The sequence below is a fragment of the Eublepharis macularius genome, chromosome 4 (genome assembly GCF_028583425.1).
Source record: "Eublepharis macularius isolate TG4126 chromosome 4, MPM_Emac_v1.0, whole genome shotgun sequence".
Classification (NCBI taxonomy): domain Eukaryota; kingdom Metazoa; phylum Chordata; class Lepidosauria; order Squamata; family Eublepharidae; genus Eublepharis; species Eublepharis macularius.
In genome coordinates, this window is record NC_072793.1 from 171,987,759 (window position 1) to 172,007,347 (window position 19,589).

The 19,589-nt window shown below is 44.6% G+C and overlaps 1 protein-coding gene across 1 annotated transcript in view; it reads right to left on the reverse strand.

Annotated features, from left to right (window-relative positions):
• Positions 1 to 1,078: 1,078 nt before the first annotated feature.
• The window catches only part of LOC129328762 (zinc finger protein 420-like), a 35,021-nt gene continuing 16,510 nt past the window's right edge, over positions 1,079 to 19,589 (reverse strand). The window contains exon 5 of the mRNA XM_054978040.1: positions 1,079 to 3,548. Within this exon, the coding sequence (XP_054834015.1) occupies positions 2,581 to 3,548 (968 nt within the window). The 3' untranslated portion in view covers positions 1,079 to 2,580. The remainder of the gene's footprint in view (positions 3,549 to 19,589) is intronic.

The following is a 19,589-nucleotide window of genomic DNA, read 5'->3' on the forward strand; positions in this document are numbered from 1 at the left end:
ATCTCTCCCCCACCACAAGCCCCTTTGAGCTCACCATAGCCATTCCAGCCATTCAAGCAGCAGCCCTGGAAACAAAAACGTGGCTTCTGCAGGGGAGAGGGAAGGAGGAGGAGAAATGTTGTCTTCTGTTGCCTGACCAGGTTGAACCAAAAATAACAAGTTGAAATTAAATGCTTCTGTTGATACAGCCCCAAACTGCATTTGCCACATCACATTGCTGACTCGCGTTCAGTGTATGGTCTACTAAGTCCCCTAGATCCTTTTTGCACATACTACTGTCAAGCCTCGTCCATCCTATAATTATGCTTTTGATTTTTCCTTCCTAAATGCAGAACTTTGCATTTATCTCAGTTGAAATTCCTTTTATTTGTTTTAGCCCAGTTTTCCAGCCTGTCAGATTCATCCTGTATCTTACTCTCTCTTTGACCGTATTTGCTACCCCTCCCAATTTAGCATCACCTGCAAATTTAATAAGCATTCTATTCCTTCATCCAAATCATTTATAAAAATGTTGAACAGAACAGGTCCCAGGACCGATCCCTGAGGCACTCCAGTTGTCACTCTTCTCCAAGAGAATGAGGAGCCATTAACAAGCACTCTTTGGGTGCAATCTGTCAACCAGTTACAGATCCACCTAATAGTAATAGGGTCCAAACCACATTTTACCAACTTGTCAAGTGTTAGAAGTAATTAAATGCTTTAAAAAACAGATCAAGGTTTTTTTTACACTGTTCATTTTGAATGCTAAGTCAATAAAAGTTCATTCTGGAATTCTCATTTTTCTCTGTGCTGAATGGGTGGGGAAGGATAGCAAAGCCCTGGTAAGCCCAGGGCACCAAAAATGTGTCAGCCAGGAGGGGAAGCGAAGGGGAGCCATGGCTCAGGGGTCAAGCACATGCATTGCACACAGAAGACCACAGATCCCTGAGGAGTCAGAAGAAGTTAAGGCAGACAAGGTGGAGTCTGAGGGACCTGTGGCCGGATGTCTGCAAATCCAGGTCCTGTTTTGCCCCACGAGGCCACATTGAAATAGCGACGAAATCAGAGCCCATAATTTAACTGAAACCACGCCATTTATTGAAGCACAACACTTGATTCTCCTTGGAATACAGTTAATATAAGATCCACAACAGCTCCGATTGAAATGAGAACATAAAGGCAGAGCCACTTACGATTAATTAATAAAGCCCAATAGCAAAAAGGTATCAAAAACAGTTCTCCTTTTAGCATTCCAGCCCTTCAGTCCCCTTTCTGACCCATTTAGTTAAAAGCCAGACCCTTTGGACAGGCCCACGGATCCACTCCAGCAGCACCAGGGAAGACAGAGAACAGAAAAGAGACCCCCAACTATACTACTATGTTGCTGTAAGTAACATAGTCCTAGTAGGTAATCTCTGCATCGTTGAAGGTGTCGTGATTACCTGCAGATGCTTTGCTTTACCATTGTTTTAGTTCTGTACCAGATTTCAGCTTGTTTGCAAGTTTTATACCTTTCAAAACATACGACATTGTTTATTGGATGTTCCAGCTGTAGATCATGTTGACTTACACTAATCCACCTTGAATATCAGTGAGACAGCTGGACTATAAATAATGTTATCAAACAATCAAACCTTCAAGTTGGGCCTGGAGATCTCCTAGAATTACAACTGATCTCCAAACTACAGGAATCAGTTCCTTTGGAGAAAATCACTGCTTTGGAGGGTGAAAGCTATGGCATTATACCCTGCTGAGGTTCCTCCCATTCAGTAAAGCTCTCCATCTCCAGGTTCCACCCCCGCAAATCTCCAAGAATTTCCCAGCCCAGAGTTGGCAACTCACCTCATACAACACCCCTTAAACCTCTATCTGGGTCAGAAGAAGAAGCCCACTCCCCAAGGGTGGAGACAGAAACATGGAGACAATTTACACAAACTTCTGTTTTCCCTTCCACACCATTTCAGTCCAGAGGAAAAGATGGCCTCTGCTCTCCTAACATGTCCAGCGTTCCCATGAAGAAGAAGTGCTCAGGTTAGGGCCTTAGTGTCATGAAGACACTGCCACAACGTTGCTGCTTTCTGTGTCCATGTTCTCAGTCAGGATTCCTGACACAGTCCTCAGCTACTTTGGGAAGTTTACACAGAGGAAAACTTTGCTGAGGACAGATGCAAGTGTAATAGACTGAGAGCGGAACTACAAGTGACAAAAGGCACAGATTGGACACATGTCAGCTTCCCCCAAGTTTTGATGGGAAATGTAAGCAGCTTGGCGGAATGTTGGACGAGTGACAGTTGAAAAGTCCATTGGACAGCAGTCAGAGAGCCAAGCTGCAAGACTAGGATGCCTACATTCCCATCAAAACTTGAGGGAAGCTGACAAGTGTCCAACCTGTGCCTTTTGTCACTTGTAGTTCCGCTCTGACTGAGGCCTGACATGAATTAATGTCTGGTAGGCTCCCATTCTCTTGCCTGCCTACAAACTGAACAAAATTTAATTATAAGTTTATATAAAAGTCATTACATTTTTTTCTTCCCTGTGTGAATTCTTTATGGGAAGTAATGTTTCCTCTTTACTGATTTTTTTTCAATACTCCAGGTATTTCTATGTTTTGTATCCTGTGTGAATTCTTCGATGGGAAGTAAGGCTTCCACTGTGACTGAAGCTCTTTCCGCACTTAAAGCATTCATATGGTTTCTCCCCTGTGTGAATTCTTTGATGGGAAGTAAGGTTTCCACTATCCCGGAAGCTCTTTCCACACTCCAGACATTTATATGGTTTCTCCCCTGTGTGAATTCTTTGATGGGAAGTAAGGTGTCCAATCTGATTAAAGCTCTTTGTACACTCAGAACATTTATAAGGTTTCACCCCTGTATGTACTCTTTGATGAGAAGTAAGGTGTCCACTTTGACTGAAGCATTTCCCACACTCTAGGCATTTGTATGGTTTCTCTCCAGTGTGAATCCTTTGATGGGATGTTAAGTGCCCACTATCTCTGAAGCTCTTTCCACACTCCAGGCATGTATATGGTTTCTCCCCTGTGTGAAGTCTCTGATGTGAAGTGAGGTGTGAACTGTGACTGAATCTCTTTCCACACTCCATGCATTTATAAGGTTTTTCCCCTGTATGAAGTCTCTGATGTGAAGTAAGGTGTGAACTGTGAGTAAAGTTCTTCCCACATTCCAGACATTTAAATGGTTTCTCTCCTGTGTGAATTCTTTGATGGACAGTAAGATCTCCACTCTGAATGAAGCTTTTCCCACACTCCAGGCATTTATATGGTTTCTTCCCTGTGTGAATTCTTTGGTGGGAACTAAGGTGTGAACTGTGATTGTAGTTTTTCCCACACTCTATGCATTTATATGGTTTCTTCCCTGTGTGAATTCTCTGATGGGAAATAAGGCTTCCTCTGTGATTAAACCTTTTCCCACACTCCAGGCACTGATAATTTTTCTCACCAGTATGAATTCTTCGATGGGATGTAAGGTTTCCACTTAGACTGAAGCTTTTTCCACACTCCAGGCATTTATGTGGTTTCTCTCCTGTGTGAATTCTTTGATGGGAAGTAAAGCGTGATCTGTTACAGAAGCTTTTGTCACATTTGGTGCATTTATATGGTTCTGCCCATGTATGAGTACTTTGATGGAAAGTTAGGGCATTTTTATGCCCAAACCTTTCCCCACACTCCAGGCATTCACATGTTTTCTGTCCATTATGGGTATTCCAATGCATCTTAATGTCTGATTTTTTAGAAAATCTTTCCTCATGTTCATTTCCATCAGAATCATTTCCCTTTAAAAGACCATAATGATTCTTCCTTTTAAGTATCTCGTTCCCCTCTTCCTTCCTCAGTGCATCACAATAGTCAATGTTCTCATTCACATCCAAACACATATCTTTTTTTTCCATCACTGGATCACCTTTCAGTTCCTTTGCTGACTTCCAGAAACCTCTTGCTGAAAAAAACAGAAACTGGTCAGGAATACACAAAGACAAACAGAGCCAGAAATTATGGAATAAACTGAATCAAATGCTGTAGAGAAATCAAAGGTTTTTCAAAAGTCTTGGCTGGGAACCCAGTCCTGAGACATATTAGAGTCTATTGAGTGATTATTTGTTAATATTAGTAACAGGGAAATCACATGACTAACACATAGAGCTCCTTCTCTGAAGTGAACTGGAAGTCAGAAGAGCTGCCACAAGGTGGAGGAGAATGCTAGCGAGTCTCCACACAGGAACAGATCAGCTGATTGACCCGGGAAGTTGGGTCACCTAACCCCCATCCTCTCTCCTCCTTCCCATTAAGATCCATGAAGTGGATCTAATGAAGGCTTCAGTTCAGCAATAATCATACAAACACAGGCAAAAGAGCAATGGTGCAAGGAAGAGAATACTTATTAGAACATTGTAGGTAAAAAGAAAAATATTAATATTCCAATCCCTCCATGTTTCATATTAGCCTGAGGGGTCAAAAAGAAAGCCCTTTTCCTCAGAGAAGGCTGGGGAGTCTTACAGAGAGGTCAGGTTTAGGTTGATCTTGTAGTCACTGTCAGGAGAAGCTCACTTGGTCAGTGTGATGGCCAAAAGAGTGGACACGGATTTGGTAAAACAGAAAAGTAGATTAATCTTTAAGAGGGATTCCCTGAGGCTACAACCTGCATGCATACCCTGCTTGTAAGGAAGAGCCAACGTGTGCTTGCTTTTCAAATGAAACCAAGGACCAGTAAGTGGATACATGTGGAGTCTGATTCAGACGTTCAGCAATCTGTCATTGAACGTAACATGGGAATTATTCAATGCTGTTACAAAGATAAATCAAACGTATGCTCTACGTGCTTTCACTGTAATGTCTAAGGTCTAAGGTGAACTGGTAGGTTCTGAAACACTGACTTTCATTCTTTGTGACATATTATCTGTTCACAAAACTGTTTCTTCCAGACAAATCTTTCACAGAGCTACATTTGTGCAGAGCTGATTCCTGAATTTCACAGCTTTTCCTTTCTGTGATGAGGGTCCTGATCACAGGTTCTTCACTATCGGCACATTTAAATGACTTATATTCCTGCCTCGAGGCAGGAACTCGAGGTGTGAACTCGAGGCAGGTAATAATGTAAAAACAATATGTCCTATTTTACATCTTATTCAAGTGCTTTTGATAAGAAGCAACGATGACTGTGGAGACATGCCTTATGACCCAGAATGTCTATCGAAGGTTACTATAATTGGGTTTGCAGTCTGTACCAGCCCAGAGACCATAAGGCACTTCTTACTGGCTATAGGAGGGAAAGACAGGGGAATGAACTGCTTCCCAAGCTCAGAGTATTGCAGTGCCATAGGAACGCCGACGGCTCTGGTCTAATGAGAACAAAGGGCTACCAGCTCACACCTCACCTAGAGAGTCATACCTAGGAATAGTAAAGGTTCGAGAGTATCCCTTCTTTGAGGATGGGATGATCTGCAAGGAGGAGATTATAAAGTATCTTTGCAGTAGAGAGGAGCTCACTTGCCCTTAAGGCATTTTTTCACACCTCCATTTCTTTACACCTGGACTCCATCTTGAGCACATGGTGCCGAATCCGTGAGGAGGAAGCCCCAAACAATGAACCCAAGGTGATAGGTTATTTTCTGAATGCTTGCAACACCAGGAATCATTATTTTATCACAATTTAGGTTTAGGTAGGGAAAGAGGATTTGAGGCATATTCCCAATCTTTTTTATCCTTGCTCCGTTTGCGGCCCCTCGGGTGTGACTTTAATTTTTGTCTTGAATTTTTTTTTCATTTTGAATTTAATTCATCTCTGTGAACCACAAAGCTCTGTTTAGCAAGAGAGAGAAAGGGAGGGAGCACGGACCAGGGCTTAGTCCCCACAGCAGCTAAGGGGGGCAAGGCAAGAGACACAAAGCAGAGCTACAGCATCCGGGGCAGAGGAGACTCTTGAGTTCAGACTGCTTGGAGGGAAGTCACCCTAGTTCACACATCGCGGATTCATGATTCGTGCTCATTTATGTATTCTTACATAAGTAACCTCTGTAAGGTTCAATCGCTGATCAGGAAAATTGCCCAATGTTCAGGAACTTCACTTAACCTGACAGTTTATTAGTATAGCTGAAGAAATAGCAGGTTGCTCTTTTACTTGCGAACTGGTGCCGTGTTTAGACTTTTACTGAGAGTTCAATGTGAGTTATCCACTTATTACGCATTTGCTTAACCCCTTTAGGGACCAATCAATCATATTAAAGTCAGAAAGACTTATTTCTCTTCCTATCACCGTTGCTAAAAAAAGAAGAAGTCATTTAAGGGTCTAATCAGACTTTTTGCTGGTGGCTTCCACTCAAAAAAGACCTTATATTGGGTGGATCTATCTTGCGTCCCAGACTTCCCACTTTACATAGCATTCTGTCAATCATCTTAAAATCTGATTTGCCTTAATATGAGAGAATTGTAATGCTTAGCTAAGTTTAAGAAATGTTAGGAGATCAGATTTTTATTGCAAGTTTTTCTTTTTCTTTCTTTCTTTCTTTCTTTCTTTCTTTCTTTCTTTCTTTCTTTCTTTCTTTCTTTCTTTCTTTCTTTCTTTCTTTCTTTCTTTCTTTCTTTCTTTCTTTCTTTCTTTCTTTCTTTCTTTCTTTCTGTTATTTGGAGGATAATTTGCACCTGTTTATATTAACCAGGCTCTTGACTAACAAAAATAGTTATGCAGTCTTTTAAATAAAATCATCAGCTCCAAAGACGCTCTGGCCCCATCACTTCCTGGCAAAAGATGTGATGTCTGGCTTATAATTGTTCATTGTGCTTCAAGAAACGAGTCCCTCTCATAGAGTTTGTCTTCAACAGACCTCATGGGTGATTCTGCAACTGGGTCCGGTAATGAGGCTTTAACTCTCCCGGAGCTAAGTTCAGAGCAGAGCCATAGATTGTGTGTGAAATAGGTACTGCTTCACACAGTCAATGACAGTGGTGGTATTAAGGGACAAAACAGAAGAGCAGAGGAAGCTGTGAAAGGGGAGCCTGGCTAGACCAGAGATTCTGGATGGCTGTGTAGAAAAGATGCTGTGGTGGAGTGGTAGAGCATCTGTTCGGCATGCAGAGGGTCCCAGGTTCAATCTCCAGCAGCTCCATCTAAAAGGATCTGGTGGTAGGTGATGTGGAAGACCTCCACCTGAAATGCTGGCGAACTGATGCTAGTCTAAGTAGAGAAGATTGACCTTGATGGAGGACTGGTGGTCTGATTTGGTAGGCGACAGCCTCATGCATTCATATGAGTAGCTTTCTCACTCTAATATGGGCTGAACTGGGGCTCGTGAGACCAAAAGCTAATGTTTGGGGCAGAATTTGAGGTCAGCATAATCTGAACTAGACCAGGGAAACTAGTCGTGGGAAGTCCACCAGCCCTTTAAAGAAATCCTAGAGCTCCCAGATTTCTACAAACCTACCTGCCAACTTCTCCACTTCATTGCAGACACGGAGAAACAGCTTTTCCTTTCCTTCCAGCCAGGATATGAGCTCTGGTTTGGCAATCACAGGTACTTTTTCGGGAGGAAACAAAAACACAATGATGGCTTTTCTTTGGGCACATGAAAGCCGCCCTGTCTCTGTTCTTCCATAAATAAGACAAAGCTCATCTATATGGCTTTGGCAGATATGCGTCCTCTACTTGTCCAGATGGGAACTCAGTAATATAAGTGAATCCAGGGGTGTTCTTACCCTAAGACCCCCCTCACACAGACACACCAGAAATGTGGCTTTAGAGTTCCCATGGATCCCAGGGTTATCTGAAGCCAGAAGGACTCCATCTTATATCAACCCAGGTGCAATAAAATGCCATTACAAGAGGCAGGGAGCCGATTCCCATGGGAAAGCCACCACTCCTTGGTCAGGGCACTTTTTTGTGGCTTCTTATTTATTTTTATTTATTTCAAATGTCTATTCCACCCTCCCTGTGGGTGGGCTCAGAGCAGATAACAATCTATTAAAACACAATAAAAATTCCATCTACATTAAAACAGCATCATTAAAACAGCAGCATATTTCTATTCATACAGTGGCAGCAATCAGACTGACAAATTTAAAAACAGGATGGTGGACAGCCTTCACAGGGAGGGTTAAAATTTTATACACCCCCTTTCTTCAGGCCGGCGGAGGCCAAGCCTCAGCCATGTGCCTGGCAGAACAACTCTGTTTTGCAGCCACAGCAGAAGGATAGTAGGTCCTGCCGGGCCCTGATCTCAGCACAGAGTGTTCCACCAGTGGGGGGAGCTAGGACTGAAAAGGCCCTGCCTCTAGTTGAGGCTAGGCGAGCCTCCTTGGGGCCAGAGACCACCAACAGCTGTTTGTCCCCTGATCAAAATGTCCTCCAGGGAATATATGGGGAGGGACAGTCCTGTCTTAAAGCCCACACCCATACACTCTAGTTATAATTAACGGCCAGCATTTATTCCATAACAAGACAATAACTGTTCTGACTTTTGAAAGCTCATACCCTGGAAATATAGTTGATCTCTGAGGTGCTCCTGGACCTGAATCTTGGTCTTCTACTACAGATCAACACGGCCACCCGCTTGAAACTACAGGTACTCCGTGGCTCTCAAAGGTGTCCCTTCACAATGCAACTGGCACAGAAAACTCAGGACACTCAATCATATTCTCTCGCATTGATATTCTCATAGGGATAGTTTTAGGTGGGTGGCCATGCTGACCTTCAATAAGACCACAGGATCTGAGCAACCTGATTTTCCGAAGGAGGAAGCTCTGGCTCTCAAAAGCTTACGCTCTGGACATCTTGTTAGTCTCTAGGGTGCCACTGGACTCCAATTCTCATAGGGACGACATCCTGGCTGCCTCACCAGGGGCTCTGTCCAATGGCATCAGACACTCAGGTGCCCCACAAGAGACCCTGATACCTCTTCTTTGCAATCACCTGGCCAGAGTCAGGGAGAAAAATATAATGTCTCCCCCAAGCCCCACCATTTTCCGCTTGTTGTCTTCTCTGGACCTTCTTCCGCCACTGAAAACATTGAGACGTCTTCTTTGGGGCAGGTTGAGTATCACTAATTTCTCCTGTTCTAGTTTCCTTCCCCAGACCTTACCTCTATGTTTATAGTTCCTTCCATTCTTGCCTTGTAGCTCTGATCCCAAACCAGGTAAAGAAAGCCCCAGACAGTTGGGACACATCTGCTTAGACTGTCCCATCTTCTCCAAACAAAGCATCCCTTGGTACTCACATCTTCCAATGCCCCCTCACATGATCCAGCCTAGGCAGGGCCTCATTTCTCTGCCTGGAGAACTCAGAACCCTTGCTTGGTCTGTATATAGGATCACAGAGCTTAGCCAATGGGCCTGACCACATCTCTCCTCAACAACGACATCTTTGTGAACAGTGAACTGAGAACATTCATGCCTCAGTCTTGAGGAGAGAGTCAAGGGGAAAAGGAGCCTTACCCAGAGAGGCCACGTTCCCAAAATTCTCCAGCATGACTTCCCTGTACAGAGTTCTCTGGGCCGGGCTCAGCAGGGCCCACTCTTCCTTGCTGAAATAAACAGCCACCTGTTCAAAGGACACTGGACACTAGAAGAAAGAGGAGGAGGAGGAAGCTGTCAGGTTCTGACTGTGTTTAAGCCAAAGAGACTCCATTTTAACCCTGTCAGTATATTAAGTGTTTTCTTTGCAGGTGGCAAGCCTTCCGCTGGAAGCTCACAGAGAGAAGAGGAATGTTATGTCTACATATATCTGCCTTTCAGACACCCTTGGGAAACTTTCACTTTCTCATCCTCGGGCCGATTGTTTTGAGAACTGAGGGGGAGGATGGGGCCTGCAGGGAACTGTTATTCTGTACCTTTGCTTTTGCCTGTCATTCGTAAAAATATCTAGCTCAGCCATGATCCCTGTATCTTGGAGTGTGGACTTATAATGGTTGTTTATCTACAGTAAAGCCTTTTGAAATCGATGGACTATTGTTTCATTGCAAAGGGTAGTCTGGATTACAACTTTTGTTCAAGCCACAGTCTGACAGAAGCGTTGCTTTATATTGTTGGGTAACTGGTTCCTGAAAAAAAATCCTCTCCTCTAAGAACTGGGCTTTTAGGTAATGATGGAGGCAGTACGGGGTTCATCTCAGAGAGCATTTCATCCCACAATCAAAGCAGAGCATAAGCGTTAGGACAACCACCTCCTGGTCGCCACTCCAGCATTTGTTTGAGGGAATCTGTTCAGAGTCCCACCCGGAAAGGATTTTGATAGTTTAGCACTGACAGAGCTCATTGGTCCCAGCGAGAAACACTTTCCCCATTGCGTTTCCTTGGTGGGCATCTCTAAGGTCTAATTCCCAGCATGCTCTGACGGTGTCGCATGACCTGAATTGGCTTCAGTTGGCATTGTTGTGTATTGCTGAATCCAGGCCTTTCTTCTGTGGGATATCAGATTTTAACAGTAGCTTTAAAACTTGTTAGTTGCTGCGTTTTTCACGTGGCTTGATGATACAGAAATGGGAAAATATATAGGTGTCACTGCTAGGAGATATTTATACATCCCATTACTTCACCTCTACAAAACATACTTTGCCCTGGATACACATTAGCCATTTCAGAATATGTGTTTAAGAGGCAACCAATCCTTCTGGAGTAAAGCATTTTGAAACCTGTTCTTAAATTGGTTGGGAAGCACTGTGAAGTTTATGTTATAAAGTAATATATAAGTTTGATCAGGGCTTTTTTTCTGGGAAAAGAGGCGGTGGAACTCTGAAGGGGGAAATGAGGGAGAAATTCATGGGATTCTTTGAAATAATATTATTTTCATGTGCTATGGACTTACATCAGTTGTGAGACAGAACCCCCTACTTTTGTGTGTGTGTGTGTGGGGGGGGTATTAAACAACATAGGAACTACCCAGTAGGATTATACTTATAACAATAGTCATGAACTCTTGTCCTGGGCGCAAAATTCTGAGGGGCGCAAAATTTCTCCAGCCGTGCCTCTGTATCCTTCAAAGGGCAGCTGAGGCGAGATCCCTCAGATCTATTGGAGAGATCAGTCCCTCACAATGATCCAGCATCCCCTCCCTGAGCAGCCGCTCATGCCAAATCTCATGCCAAACAGCCCCTCAGAATTTTGCTCGCAGGGCAAGAGGTGCTGGAATTCCGTTCCACTGTGTTCTGGCTGAAAAAAAAGCCCTCATCAAATGTATGAAAATAATTTTTCAAGGATCAACCAAAAATCGCAAAACAGCTATTCCTTTTGAGGAAACGACCATGTTTTTATTGACTCCTGTTATCTGCCTTACAAGAGATACTTGAGTTTGGATGACTTTCCAGGATAGATTTAGATCTTATGGCCTATTTCCAAGGAGAAAGTGGCCGTTGCTCCTTTATCCCAGCATGCCTTGTAAAACTCAAGTTCTTTTTTACAACCCTCAGTTGCTCCTCAATTACCAACCTCTCCTCAGTTACCAACTTCAGACTGTCAAGTTTTGCAAGCTGGGCTTCCGCCAGGCCCTCTAAGAAGAACATCAGCCGTCCCAACCCACCTTTTTTGTTTTAACATCAAGGCCAAGCTACGTTCTGCACAACTCAAAATCCAGCTCTGTCTAAGGGTTGCCAATTCAAGCTTGGGAAACTCCTAAAGATTTGGGGAGTGCCTGGGGAGGGTAGAGTTTGGGGAGGGGAGGCAGCTCAGCGGAAATGGGATACCACAGTCTTCCCTGATCTCTGTAGTCTGGAGTAATTCCAGGAGAACTCCAGGCCACGCCTGCAGATTGGTAACTCCACTCTCCACATGGTAATTTTTGAGTTGGTGCTAATAAAAGTATTGTTTTATTGTCCTTGTTCTCAGCACACGTAGTCCTACAAATGGTGCGACCATTTTCCCCTGTGGGTGGCCTTGACATCTGAAAATCCCATCCCCTGGGCCTTGCAACAGAGAAAGAGGCATCCATAACTGTCTCCTCCATATCTTTCCAGCAACCCACCTCCCACCCCCGGTACCTGAGCTGGCTGCATGGCAGCACTTTTTCCTTCACCACATGGAAGAGATGGCAGAGAAGGCATCAAGTGGGTGTTTTTGCTGCTGCCAGAGAAAAAGAGAGAGAGAGAAAGATGGTGGGAATCCCTTTTTTCTGCAGGCAGATTTCTCTCTTGACCTTTCCTTTAGCAGTCGTCTAAGCTTCCTTCCCCCACCCCTACTCTCCACCCTTGACAAACTTCCCTCCCTTTTCCCACTGCCTCTTCTTCCTAACCTTGTCTATACAGAATCTGAAGCTACAGGAGCCCCTTCCTACTGCCAAAGGTGCCGATTTCATATTCTACACTCAAGCAAAAGCCTCTCTCTGATGCTGGAAAAGGTATCTGAGAGGAGGCTCATTCTGTCACTGAATATTGCTGTAGCATTATAACACATGCCTTTCTCCTTGTATCTCCACAACCAAAAGGGCTGGAGACTTACATCTTTTAAAAAAACCTTTAAAAAAACCCTTCCACCTTTCCTCCCCACCATCACCACCCCCCCCCCACAAACCCACACCAAGGCCACATTGCTTTCCCCCCTTGTGCAGCTACTGCTTCTTCCTAAAGGTACATCTACTGAACTGGAAACTACTTAATCCCTGTCCCAACTCCAAAACTGCTGAGTTCAGACCCTGCTCTCAAGCCCGCTGCCAATTCTGGCATGAAAAAGATACTGGAGATCTGGGTTTAAGCCACCAGAGGGAGGAATGTCTGTGAGGTGCAACGATGCAAAGACCACTTTCCAAATCAGCCCCTTTCTCCTGGGGAACTGATCTCTGCCATTGCGAGATTACTGGTTTTCTGGGTGATTTCAGGGCCCACTTGGAGTTTGGCAACCCTACAGTGCAGGAACCTCCTCACTACACATAAAGGGGCCAAGGGACTCTCTCTGTGCAGGAACAGACATCCAAGAGGAGGCACAGTCTGCCATTTAATACTGTTATATCGTATCATCTGAACAGGGTCTCTTGCAGGTGCCAGCCTGCACAAATGGCAAAATCAACAGCAGCCCATACTCGGGCCTTCTCTGTGGTGGCCTCTCCCTGTGGAATCGCCTGCTTGAGGAGGTCAGGAGAGCCCCCACTCTCCTGGCTCTATGCAAACGATGCAAAACCGAATTATTCAAAAAGACTTTTTACTCAGATAGGAGGGGGGTATTGTAGAGAGGGCATCTCAGAGGCTTTGCTAACGAATTAGGGACCATCACCACTATGTTGCCTTATATATTATCTGTTGCTTTAAATTTGTACTCCTACATACTACTTGAGCTTCATGTAGTCTAATGTCAGTCCTAGAATTGATTATGTTTTGTTTTAGCAATTCTTCAACTCTGTATTGTATCTTTGCTAATGCTATGTCTTTGTAAACTTGTATTTTATTTATCCTATTGCATTGTCTATAGAAATGTCCTGACACTGTAGGGTAATATCCTTGATACTGATTGTACTAATCTCACACTGTGTAACCCGCCTTGAGTCTCAGGGAGAAAGGCAGACTGTGAAGGACATAAACAAATAAATTATAATGCATGCCTTTCACATTGTATCTCCTCAACACAAAGGGCTAGAGATTTTAAAAAAACAAAACTGAGAATTCAGAGAACCTGATACAGATTGATATAAGGTTATTCTTTTATTAATAAATAAAAATACCCCCCCACACACACACATACACACACACATACAGGGGCAGAGTGATGAAGTGGCTGCTGTGGGAATGGCACAGGGAAAAGGGCTGCTGTGTGGGATGAACTGGAAAAAAAACTTGCAACAAAAGAGCTTTTGGAAAGATCTCAGAAAAGTCATGGAAATCCTAGGTGCCCCAATGCACCATAATAGTGCGGGGAAGCAGGGAAAAACTGCTTCTTTGCCAGAGTCTTGCAAGGGTCAAATGCCTTCCCAGCTCCCTTGGCCCTTCCTTCAGCACCCCTCTTGCATTGTTCCTCTGTTCTCACCCTCAGCTCCCCACACTTCCCTCCTGCATCTGCTCCTTCCTTTTCCCTACCCCAAATCTCCCCCTCATCCCCCTAAATGTGCCTCTGTGGAACCTGAAGACTCAACCAACCTCCAAAGCTGTCAGTTCAGACCCTGCCTTCAATCTACTGCAGGCACCTCATGGCACTGCACAAAGGAGCCGAGAGGGCCTCTCTAATGCAAGGGGGGCTCCCTCTCCCCTCTCACTCCCCCTCCTTTTTCTCTGTTTAGGGTCTTGCATTGAAGACCCCCCCCCCCCTCATCTCCTCCCACCACGAGCCCCTTTGAGCTCACCGGATTCTCTCCTAGCCATTCAAGCAGCAGCCCGGGAAACTCAGCTGTGGCTTCCAGTAGTGGGGGGCGGGGGCGAGGGGGGGAGACCAGGAAATGGTTTTCTGACACCCCCCCCCCCATGTGTCTCTCTAGGAATGCGGACTCGCTTGCTTTAACCCATAGAGAAGATCTCTCCAGTTAAATCAAAAAGAGTCCAGTAGCACCTTTAAGACTAACCAATTTTATTTTATTGTAGCATAAGTTAAAGTTAAAGGCACCCAGGAGGGAGAGCGCAAATGGAGCCTCCCGGGAAAAGACAGGCAAGAAATGTAACCAAACCTGAAGTAAATATGATCCCCCACAGCAAATGGCCAGACTATCTTGTGCCTATTTTAAAGGGAGAGCATAAAATCAGAAATAGAAAATCTCTCTGGTAATCACGGGGAGAGCGTGGTTGCCTCGGTGTACACAGGTTTTGTTTTAACCTTTCAAAGCCTTGATTTATGGATCCTGCAAGCTGCCTTGCCAATCGCTTCAACAGACGGGCGAGGCTCTGCTTTCTTCTCTCTTTTCTCAGTTTTGGGAAAACAAAGGCGCTTATGCCATTCTCCTGTCTCCAGTGAAGGGGAGCTCACCACCTCCCTAGGCAGCTGATTCCACTTTTGAACTACTCTGACCGTGAAAAAGTTTTTCCTAATATCCAGTCAGTACCTTTGTGCATGTAGTTTTAGCCCATTGCTTCGGGTCCTACCTCTGCTGCCAACTGGAACAGCTCCTTGCCCTCCTCCAAATGACAGCCTTTCAGATATTTAAAGAGAGCAATCATGTCCCCCCTCAACCTCCTCTTCTCCAAACTTAACATTCCCAAGGCCCTCAGCCTTTCCTCGTAGGGCTCAGTCTCCAGACCCCTGATAATCCTCGTCGCTCTCCTCTGCACCCTCTCGATTTTGTCCACATCTTTTTTGAAGTGAGGCCTCCAGAACTGCACACAATACTCCAGGTGTGGCCTGACCAAGGCAGTATAGAGAGGGGCTATGACCTCCTGCGATTTCGATGCTATGGCCCCTTTGATACAACCCAGGATTGAATTAGCCTTTTTTGCCACCGCATCACACTGACTGCTCATATTTAGTTTACAGTCCACTCTTACCCCAAGATCCCTTTCACATATACTATTGCCCAGAAGTGTATCCCCCATCCAGTATTTGTGCTTCCCATTTTTGTGGTCCAGATGTAATACTGTGCATTTGTCTTTGTTGAATTGCATCCTATTCACAGCTGCCCACTTCTCCAGAGTATTCAGGTATTGTTGAATTTTAATTCTATCTTCTTGGGTGTTTGCTACCCCTCAATTTGGTATCATCAGCAAATTTAATGAGCAGCCCTTCCACTCCTTCATCCAGATCACTGAAGTTCAGTTTAGGTCAGTGTAAGGTGATGCACACTGGAACAAAAAGTACCAACTTCAGATATATGCTGATGGGGTCTGAACTTGCTGAGAGAGGGAAAGAGATCTTGGGGTCCTAGTGGGCAACTTGGTGAAAATGTCAATCCAGTGTGCCTCAGCAGTGAAAAAGGCGAAAGCCATGTAGCAGATTAGAAGAGATTGCAAATCAAATAATCAAAATTCTAATGCTCCTGTATAGGACTATGGAATACTGTGTGCAGTTCTGGTAACTATATCTCAACATGAATACTGCAGAGCCCGAAAAGGTGCAGAAAAGGGCAACCATGCTGATTAGTGGGTTGTAGTAGCAAAATTCCAAGGAACGTCTGTAGCCTGGAATTCTTCAGCTCAAAAGCAACTAAGAGAAGAACCACAAGTGACAAAAGGCACAGATTGGACACTTGTCAGCTTCCCTCAAGTTTTGATGGGAAATGTAGGCATCCTGGTCTCGCAGCTTCGCTCTCTGACTGCTGTCCAATAGACTTTTCAACTGTCACTTGTCCAACATTCCGCCAAGCTGCCTACATTTCCCATCAAAACTTGAGGGAAGCTGACAAGTGTCCAATCTGTGTCTTTTGTCACTTGTGGTTCTGCTCTAAGATGGACCTTGGGTCAGTCACAGCTTCTAGGAGCTCTCTCAGCCCCACCCACCTCACAGGGTGATTATTGTTGTAGGGATAATAACGACATACTTTGTAAACTGCTCTGAGTGGGCGTTAAGTAGTCCTGAAGGGCGGTATATAAATAAAATGTTATTATTGTTATTACACCATACAAACTGTGATAGGTCAGGGAAGCTGTTCGAGGCAGTTTTTTTTTGTTTAAGGAGGGGGGAGAATACCTATGATGTCCATCACCTTAAATCATTATTGAGATGTGCCTCTTGCCAGGAGTTAAATAATTCGATATAAGAAAGCTAGCTAGAGGCTTGGGACTTCTTAAGGGAGCACCTATATTTGCACCAGGCTTGACTAGAACAAAGACTAGAATGATCTAGAACAAAGCGATCATTAAGGAAGCTTCAAGGCTCACCTTATAAAGGTAAATGTAAATTCCCTCTGATATAAGAGACCAGGAGGGCAATGGGCAACCAGATAAGAGCCGGTTTAGTGTATTGATTAAAAATGGCAGGACTGTAATCTGGACAGCTGGGTTTGATTCCTTACTCCTCCACTTGAAGTCAGCTGGGGGACTTTGGGTCAGTCACAGCTCTTCAAGAACTCCTTCAGACCCCTACCCCCTGCCACCTTACAGGGTGCCTGTTGTGAGGATAACAACAACATACTTTGTAAACCACTCTGAGTGGGTGTTAAGTTGTCCTGAAGGGTAGTATATAAATCGAATATTATCATGACTCCTGCCTCAAAAAGACCACCTGTTATATGTCAAATTGGCCGTTTAGCTTAGTGAAATTGCATGAGTGCCAAATGAGAACCTGGTAACAGGATGCTTAAAATAGAATGTCACACTTTTGATATAAAATAAAATGATCTTTAATTGGTGAAGCAATCATGTCTATTGTGCAATGGTCTATTCCCTACAAGACAGTGGCCCAATCACCCACAGGTACTGGGACATTAATAAAAGTAACATGTTTCCCCCACCAACCCCAGGGGAAGGAAGATAGTCTGGGATCTGGGTTGGTTAACGGAAAGTGGGTGGGTGGGGCGGCTGAAAAAGAGAAAAATCAGCCCACCAGCTTCCACTGCTCCAAACCAAGGGAGGATTACCAGTACGTAAAGGAAAATACAGTTTTAAAGCAACTCTTCTAAACCCCATAATAACTTTTCACAAGTATAAATAAAAATACAAACAAGTTTCATTCCAAAAGGAGGGATGAGTAATTCAAGTAGCACATGCATCTCTAAAGCCAAGGAGACGATCCGTCTTTATGCTTTCTCTGCAGCCTTGTGAAAATCTCTTGCACCCGGTTCTTGCTGCAGCTTGGCTGCCTTAGCCCTGCTTCCAGCTCCTCTGTACACTCCACAGGATACTCCTTCTCAAACAGTTTGTCTTTTTTTCTTCAGAAGTTGCCCTTTTCTCTTTAGAAAATCTCTCCTCACAGATGCCTCATCAGCCTACCTCACAGAGACAAAATACCTCCCCTCCCCACCCAATACAAACAGTGGGCCAACCTCATAGGGTTACTCGCTATCCCCACAATAGCAACTTTGTGTCCAACAAGGTATTTACAAAAAACAGCAATTCTAAATAAAGTTTAATGAAAGGTTCCATTTGTCTCCTTGTCAATAACTATAAAAGGTAAAGGTGCAAGCACTGAGTAATTACTGACCCACAGGGTACATCGTATCATGACGTTTCCTTGGCAGACTTTTTACAGGGTGGTTTGCCATTACCTTCCCCGGTCATCTACACTTTACCCCCAGGAAGCTGGGTACTCATTTTACCGACCTCGGAAGGATAGAAGGCTGAGTCAACCTTGAGCCGGCTACCTGAACCTGGCTTTCGCTGGGATCGAACTCAGGTCATGAATAGAGCTTGGACTACATTACTGCAGCTTACCACCCCGTAAAAAGTCTGCCAAGAAAACGTGCGATGTCCCCTCATGGGTCAGTAATGACTCAGTGCTTGCACAGGGGACTACCTTTACCTTTACTAATAACTATACAACCCATTTGTCCATCTGGGAAGGCATAGCTCATCAAGAAAGAAAGCTAGGTTGTGGTGATACCTATACACAAAATAAGTTTTTTATGTGTTTGTTTCAACTCACCTGTACTGTTAACACTTGTTGGATACTGTTTATAGTTTTGTTAAAACAATTTTTTATATATAAAAAGAGAAAGCTAGGAGTCTTAAAATTGGCCATCAGCTTCAGGGTAATACTGGAGTTGCAGTCCCAAAAATGAAGGGTATTAGGACATCTTGGCCCATGTCACCTCTAGACACCCCCTTTCTTTGAGACCCCATTGGGAGAAAGGTGGGGTGCAAATGAATCAAATCAATAATAATAAAAGAAAGCCTCTATCTGATGGTCCAGCTGTGGCACACATTAACTCTTCAGAACAGAAAGATAAGAGTCTCAAAACTGGCTACTCGATTCAAATCGAAACAATCTGGCATAGATTAGCTCCGCAAAATCCTTCTATTTGCAATGGAAACGGTTTACTTATGAGAAGGTAGGAAGGTGCAGAGGCAGTACAGAAAGGGAGGGTGAAAAATATCCTATTTACGAAGTACAGGAGGGATTAACCCTTTCCCTAACCTGTCAGAGCCTGTGTGGGAGAGTGGTTAGTGTGTCTATGATCTAAGAAACCCAGGTTCAAATTCCCACTCTGCCATGGAAACTTGCTTGCTAGGCTAGTCACACCCCCTCAGCCAGTCACACCCCTTCAGGGTTGTTGTTTTGAGAGTAAAATGGAGGACAGCAGGTCACAAGGGGGGTGGGCTGGTCTTGAGGGGGAGATATGAATGCAGCTGCAAAAGGGGGGGGGCAAGTCTCTGAGTCTGAGAGTCCCCCACAGCATTGCTGGCATCTATTATGCCTTGCAGCTTGGTGGGGCAGGAGAGAGGGGAAAGGGGGAGGCTTGGGGTAGAAAAGCACTACTGGCTGAAATGGGTCCCTTTGCATGTGGCATGCGGGGCTTCTATAAGGGTGTATCAGTCCAAAAGAGGAATGTCTGGTGCAGCCTGTCAGCTGGGTCATCCATTTCCCCCCTTTTGTGGTTTGCAGTGGCAAAACATCTGCTGTCTATGGTGGGCTTGACGTGAATTCCTCCCCATGTAAGGATCGATCCAGGGGTCCTGGGTGTGCTATCCAAGTGCCCTTCCACTGTCAGGCAAGGTCCCTGCCTGGACCCTAAGGATGATGTCAGGGGCTATAGTGGAAAGTCTAATACCCAAGGGTGTTTCAACTTTGCATGTGCCCACTCTGCCGGCTGGTAAGGAAGCACATCCTGTGCATG